Source organism: Caretta caretta, chromosome 7 (assembly GCF_965140235.1).
Source record: "Caretta caretta isolate rCarCar2 chromosome 7, rCarCar1.hap1, whole genome shotgun sequence".
In the NCBI taxonomy this organism is placed as follows: Eukaryota; Metazoa; Chordata; order Testudines; family Cheloniidae; genus Caretta; species Caretta caretta.
In genome coordinates this window covers 82,812,024-82,819,554 of record NC_134212.1, presented here as the reverse complement: position 1 = coordinate 82,819,554, position 7,531 = coordinate 82,812,024, and the positions used below count along the sequence as shown (strand labels likewise).

Sequence of the window (7,531 nt, the reverse complement as noted above, 5' to 3'; positions counted from 1 at the left end):
CATCTCAGCTCATCACTAACTATGCAAAATACCCCAATCATCCTTATATCACTTTACCTCTTTATAACTTTGTGCTGGCTGTGATGCTGGCAGACCAGGGGTCAGCAAACACCAAGGTCCCCATGCCTCAATTGAATACTGACAAATACATAGTTGAAATCAGCCTGGCTTACCTGTGTGTTTATATTGTTAAAAATACAGATTAGAATTATAAGAATGTGTTTAGACTTTATAGAATGCTTGTGAGTTGCTGCATGCATTAATCTCACTTAAAACATCTGTATCCCATATTATAAGGTAATATTTGAGCATTTGCACTGTAAGCCTCTATAACTGCGTAAATCATGAGATAGGAGAGAGACATTAACTAGTGTGAAATGCTAGTCTCCAACGGAAGGTGTTATGTCCTGCCCAACAAGGAAGGCCCATCAACACCAGACAGATTGAGTAGAACATTAAAAAGGACAAAAGAATTTTGTTGTTTACTCTCCTTCCACCCATGAAGATGAATCTTGCAAGTGAATTCCTCCCATCAGCTAAATTTGCAGCTCAAAGCAGAAGGGGGAACAGGAATAAAAGCCCTAACAAGGAGGAACTGTATCTCATTGCTCCTTGGACTCTAGTGGCAAGGTTTATAGGCATAAGCAAGGAATCCTCAGCTGCTAAGTCTGAGTTAGCCCTAAAGGACAAAGAGCTTGCTTATTACAAAAGTGTTTATTATGTTTTGAAATTTAAGATTGGAACTCATTTATCTGTATATGTTTATCTGCTTTAACCTTGTAAATAACTCTTTAATTTCCTTTTCCTATATAATAAATCTGTGTATATTTTATTATCGGATTGGCTACAAGCATTCTCTTTGGTGTGAGATGTAAGGTGCAAATGACCTGGGGTAAGTGACTGGTCTTTTAGGAGTGGAAGTAACCTAAATATTGCTGATTCGTGATATAAGGGACCATCTATCACAAAGGCAAGCTTACCTAAGTGACAAGGTAGATTGGAGTACCCAAGAGAGCTGTCTGTGACTCTTATAGTGCCTGATGAGTTTGTACTTGATAATTGGTGGGTGAAATCTAAGTATGGAAGTCACAGCTAAATTGGGGTTTGTCGACTAGCTCTTAAGTCTGCCCTGAGGTTGGTACTCTGCTGGTCAATCTGACATTGGCTTCCTCTCGCTTGCCACAATAAGTTCAAGATGTATGTCCTGATGTTCAATACCATGCCCCTACCTTCCTTCCTTCATTGTTTTCTGCTTCCTGATTTTGTTTAAACCCCTCCAAAATGTCCCTTTTTATCCTTCACCAGTACTCATCTTGATTCCTCTTTTCAAGATGCCCCTTTCATTTACAATTCCTTCTGTCTCTTTATTCAAATCCTTCTTTAAAACACACCTTTCCCCTTAAACTTATCAAAGATGACCCATCAGAGACAGATGTGTGCAACTCAATAAATATCAGGAAAAACTTAATGGCACTAAGATCTATAAAACTGAAATAATCAGAAATATTTAACACTGGTCTGAACAGAACTCTAGAAAATGTACTGTAGGAATGATCCTACTGACACAGAGTAGACTGGATGATCCAGTAGGAGTTTCCCCCCTCTAATTCCTATGATAGTAGCTTAAAATCAAGTTGGACATTTCTGGCACAAATTTCTGGACCCTTGAAGAAATATGGAGCTTTCTATATTAGATACCCCTGGTAAATGAGAAAAGCTAAGAAGAAATTAGTGGGAAAATGCAGGAGGAGGGCAGAGAGAACAAGAGAAGTGAATGGAAAGGAAATAAACAGGAATGGGAGAAGAAATAAGGAGAAAAAAGGTGATGCTGGATTTTTGCCATGCCACTTAGAGTATCAACAACACCACACTCACAGAAAAAAGGGAAGGGTTCATGAAGGTAAAAACAAAACACCAGAAAAAGATTTCTTGGCCTAACACTTGACTTTTATTTATTTGCAGAACCCAATTATATCTTCACCTTTTGCCTGTGAGTATGACAGGGGTTGGAAATACTACAGAGAAGGCACTCAGACAAAAAATGGATATTTTTCCTCAGTCAAAAAAGGCCAAGATACTATGCAGACTATTGACATCCAAATCTTCAAAATTCTCAAGAAAAAACGGGTTCTGTTGCTGTTTAAAAATCTTATTACTTCAGGTAGTTGAATATAACACCACAATATAGCCCCTACTCCTACAGCTGCATAACAACTGAACTTCTCTGCACTTGCCTGAGAGTTCATGAAAAATAGACTAGAGAGAGATTTTTCTTGTCAGTATCTCAAATCTAGTAAAGTTAATGATCGAACAGATCCCCTTTAAAACTATAATCGAAATCAGATTTAAATAAGGCAGGAGTGGGCCAACTACGGCCCGCAGGCCGGATCCAGACCGCAAGCTGTTTTAAGCCGGCCCGCAAGCCCCCACTGGGGAGTGGGGTCTGGGGCTTGTCCCGCTCCAGCCAGGGAGCAGGGTCGTCAGCCGCTCCACATGGCTCCCAGAAGCAGCGGCATGGCCCCTCTCCAGGCAGGGCGCAGGATCAGGAGCCGCGCCACATGGCTCCTGGAAGCAGCGGCATGGCCCTGCTCTGGCGCTCCAGACGGGGAGCAGAGTCAGGGGCCACTCCACGTCCCGCTCCAGCTCCTACTTGGCCCCCTCCGGCGCTCCAATGGGGGCTGCAGTGGCAGTACCTGCGGACAGGGCAGCGTGCAGAGGCGCCTGGCCACGCCTCCACGTAGGAGCCAGAGAAGGGACGTGCCACTGCTTCCGGGAGCCGCTTGAGGTAAGCGCCACTGGGAGCCTGCATCCCTGAGCCTTCTCCCATGCCCCAACCCCTGCCCCAGCCCTGATCCCCCTCCTGCCCTCTGAACCCCTCCATCCCAGCCCAGAGCACCCTCTTACACCCCAAACTCCTCATCCCCAGCCCCACCCCAGAGCCCTCACCCCGTCCCCATCCCCCACTCCAGCTCAGAGCTCCCTCCCACACCCTGAACTCCTCATTTCTGGCCCCACCCTGGAGTCCATACCCCTAACCAGAGCCCTCAACCCCTCCTGCACCACAACCCCAATTTTGTGAGCATTCATGGCCTTTCATATAGTTTCTATTCCCAGATGTGGCCCTCAGGCCAAAAAGTTTGCCCATCCCTGAAATAAAGTGTTTGTTGTTTAAAACAAATCATAAAATTTATTGTTTATGAGAACAATCCAATTTAAAAATGAAATATCTGCACATAACAGAACAACTCCAAAAATCAATAGGCAATCTAGTTAATTTACTTAGAGGGGAAAATACAAGATTTACAAAATTTAAATTAGCCAAACATTCAATAACTCTCATACAAAATCTGTACAGTAATAAACTGCATTAAAAAGTTTGTCAAAGCGTTACCTGACTGACTCAAACACTAGTGTATACCTACATTATTAAAAGGCACAAAAGATTCATTTATGAAAGTGTGCTGCATTACATGCAGTTATATTACATCATTAAATCAGTCACTAGGGTTGCTGAGTTTCCAGGACTTAAAGATTAATCTTTAATTAAAGTTTATGTCATGCGATGAAACCTCCAGGAATATGTCCAACCAAAATTGGCAGCCCTAGTCAGGACCAGCGTGAAAAAGTTATTAAACATGTATTTGATGTTACAATTTAGCTCAATATAGAAAGACACACAAGTCTCCCTTCTGATTAGGAATCAATACGAAAATACAAACATTTAAATATGTCAAACTAGAATACAAAAGCTCTTTCAAAAAAGTTTAGCTCTGAGTGTTCCCAACATAAAGCATTCCTCACCACAGATCTTTCAGTAATCATTAGAAAAAGTTCAGACAACCACTGTCAAGCAGGGTAGGCCCCTGGGCTTGTGCTTTGAGGGTAGGTCTACACTGCAGTTAACCATCCACAGCTAGCCTGTGTCAGCCTTGGAGGCCATTTGCTGCCTTAGAGATATAAATGAGGACAGGATGGGAGACAGAGGGCCTGTGTTAGAGGCAAACAGCCACCTGGGCAGCAGAGTTGGGGAAAGCTCCAAAATAAATGTTTGAACACACTGGATTACCTGGCCCACGTTTCAATTAGCATGAGATTTAGCACTCTCCAGGGTATGAAATGCCCCAGAGTGCACAGCTTGAGAAATCCTGTGAAAATTCAAAGCACACTCAAAATTGAAATACACAGGAAAAGCAGTTAAGAACACATGGTGAGAGAGTTAAGGTTCTGTTTTTGAAGTACACGTTTTTTTAAAAAATCGGAAAGGTTTACAGATTAATTAGCTCAAGATCTTTAAGAGCTGCAGAAATACATACAATCCACAACACAAGATTTGTTTTTTTAAACAGCACTTGAGGTCTTGCATGGCAGCTACGTTACTCAGGATAACACATACAGCAACCTGTGCCTGCAAATTCAGTTTCTGATTTCTGCTGTGTTTCTTGTAAAAGACCCTCATTATGTTTGTATTCAGCAATGATATCTTCTACGCGAGTTATGTAAAGTAAAGATAACAACACTCCAAGGAACTGTAAAATAAAACAGCAAATATAAATAGGAGACAAAGTACTGCTTATCCAACACCTCTCACTCTACATTTTCATATATAAAATTTGGGGCACCAAGCCAGTGCAATCTTGGGGAAGGGAAAATCCACATTTGGGGGAATGAAGGACATATATTAATGACCAGCTGATTTAAAAAAAAAGACAACAGTGGCTGTTTGAAACCACTCTGGGGTATGGAATGTTAGAATAAGTCTTAGTGGAGACAGATTAGTGGGCAGAGTTCAGGTGAGGTGATTAGGGTCATGAAAAAATGCAAAATATGACATTGCTGTCACTAAATCAGTGGGACTCTGTACAGGCACAAAGGTCCAGCCACATAAGTTTACAGAATACATAAACTTTAAGTAAAAATGTATTTTATTAACTATAAAATCAAATCCCATTTTGTTTACCAAAGCAATGAACCAAATATTCCCTTTAACGGACAATGTAATGGCCTAGCCTTACCTGGGGTAACAATATGCCAAGCATGACACCAGCCATGATACTGTAGTTGTCTAAGAACCAAATGAGTACTGCATTTGTGCATCCTCGGATATATATAATGTCTTGAACACTCAGGCGCTGTAAAATAATGAAATATACCTTCAAACAACGGTTTACTTAGATGAGAACAGAGATATATTTTTGGAATATAAAGGGTCAAATTCTATTTCATTCACATCCACGCAAACCCTCTGAATTTGGCACAGAGGGCTTATCACCAACTCTCAGATAATGCATTCTAAAGTTTTTCAAGGCTAAACAAGTGCTTTTTACATTCCATTTATACTTTGCTGAAAAAAATATACCTGATCCTAATTTTAGACCATATGGAATACAGAGGTATCTATCCACCCTTTCATTCCTACTTTCCAAGCTGCTTCTGCTGGAATACTAAAAATACAAAACCATAGCCAAAGTGCAATAGGCTCCAAGTAGGCTGGAGACAAAAGAATATAAGGCTCAATCCTACAAGATTTTGAGCACTCTAGACCTGAGCCGACAAGACATTTAAGCCCATGAGTAGTCCCACTGAAATGAATGGAACTGCTCACATGGTTAAAATTAAGCACATGTTTAAACACTTTGCTGGATCAGGGCCAGACTGGAATGCTTAGCAGCTGGCAGGATAAAGCACCCAGTCAATGAGCCTAAATGAAGGGAAAGATCATATTTAAAGGTGATAGCCAATCTACAAAAATTAACAATTGAAATTGGCATTTTATGCTAAATGCCTTATGAGAGAGATATTTAATCCAACAAGAAAAGGAGTACTTGTGGCACCTTAGAGACGAACCAATTTATTTGAGCATGAGCTTTCGTGAGCTACAGCTGTCATTTAATCCAACAGTAATTCTTGTTCTACAAGCCTATGAAGTACAGACCTGTGGCAGATCAAGTTATTGGCTTCTGTTCAGTATGAACTCCACTACTGTACTATGGGCCTGAGCCTGCAGCCCTTTCTCACGTGGCTAGTCCCAACAAAGCCCACAACACTGAAGTCAATGGACTAGTCCCATGAGTGAGATCTACAGGACTAGGCCATATGTCACAACTATACTTAAAAAGTATTAAAAGCCTGCCCACCAAAAATACAGAGCGTCCTACTTCCTCTCCACTGTTACATTATTTTGTGAAGTTTTCTATATTTTATACCAACTATTATGGTATATAAGATACTGTAAGAACTAAAAGTAAGCTTTACAAAGATGTGTTTTTATTTAGTGAGAAGCCTTGGCTTTCCTAAAAAATAATTTCCTGGTTTTAGTCATGGCATTAGCATTACTGAAATGGTCTGTTGTATACTAAATATGCAGCATTAGAAGTTGGTCTGTATTTCTGATCTGAGTCAAACCAGCAAACCTAAAGGTGGAAGAAAGAGAGCATTTCACAGGCAAGCCATATGTTTCCTCACGGATTACTCTAGATAAATCAGGTTAATCTTTGATTTCTTTATATTTCAAAAATTGGCAAAAAAAAGTTAAATAATGGAAGCATTATATTAATAATTTACTTAACCTTAACAAAATCCAGAAAGAAGAAATATGAAACACTTTACAATTAAGAGACTTTACAATTAAATTACCTCTCTGTCAATCATTTTATATCCACACATAGTGTTCATAATGTCTGTCTGAAAAGAAAAAATAAATGTCAAAAATTGGAAAAAATAATCACAAAAGCAAATTTATTTTTACTTTTCACTTATGTAAAAGCAACTTCAAAACTTGCAGTGAAGCCATAGCTGTGCCTAGACAGCCTCTTCTCCTCACAGGCCCTCCTTGTCTAGGTAGGATCATGTCTTGTGCATGGAGCCGGCATGGTTAGTTAGGCAGTTGCACACTAGGGTGAGCTGCTAGGTGTGCTTGCCAAGGTGGGCAGTCAGGAAAAGGCATTCAAAAATACAAGGTATTTAAAGAGGGGGTGGCTTCCGGTGTCTGTAACACCTGGCCAGTAGAATTTATGGTGACTAGAGCAGTCCCTGTCACAAAGATTGGATTATTGTGAGACAGCTATTGGAGGACAGTTAGGGTAGACACAAGTCACAAAGTGTCTACACTTACACTTTGTCAGTCACAGTAGGTTGACCATGGCTTCACGCCACTCAAGGAGGTGGTTTTACTGCATCACTGTAATGGGGCAGTTACTTCGTCTGGATACAAATTTGAGCATAGACACATGCCCAAATAGGTTGACACAAAGTGACTTATGTTGACCTAACTTTGTAGTGTAGACCAGATTGAAGGAAAGTGTGGGTCCACTACTTAACAGGGAAGGAGAGCTAATAATGGAAGACACCAAGAAGGCTGAGGTGTTTTGTATCTGTTTTGCTTCAGTCTTCATTTAAAAGATAAATTGTGACCAGATGCTTAATACAACTAATATTAACAATGAGGGGGAAGGAACAAAAGCCAGAATAGGGAAAGAACAAGTTAAAGAATATTTAGATAAGTTAGATGTATTCAAGTTGGCAGGGCCTGATG

At 40.6% G+C, this 7,531-nt stretch overlaps 1 protein-coding gene across 1 annotated transcript in view; it reads right to left on the bottom strand.

The window, feature by feature from the left end:
* Positions 1 to 3,260: 3,260 nt before the first annotated feature.
* TSPAN15 (tetraspanin 15) overlaps positions 3,261 to 7,531 on the bottom strand; it is a 40,910-nt gene continuing 36,639 nt past the window's right edge. The window contains exons 6-8 of the mRNA XM_048858782.2: positions 6,634 to 6,681; positions 5,013 to 5,129; positions 3,261 to 4,526 (exon numbers count right to left, since the gene is read on the bottom strand). Coding sequence (XP_048714739.1) covers positions 4,374 to 4,526; positions 5,013 to 5,129; positions 6,634 to 6,681 — 318 coding nt within the window. The 3' untranslated portion in view covers positions 3,261 to 4,373. The remainder of the gene's footprint in view (positions 4,527 to 5,012; positions 5,130 to 6,633; positions 6,682 to 7,531) is intronic.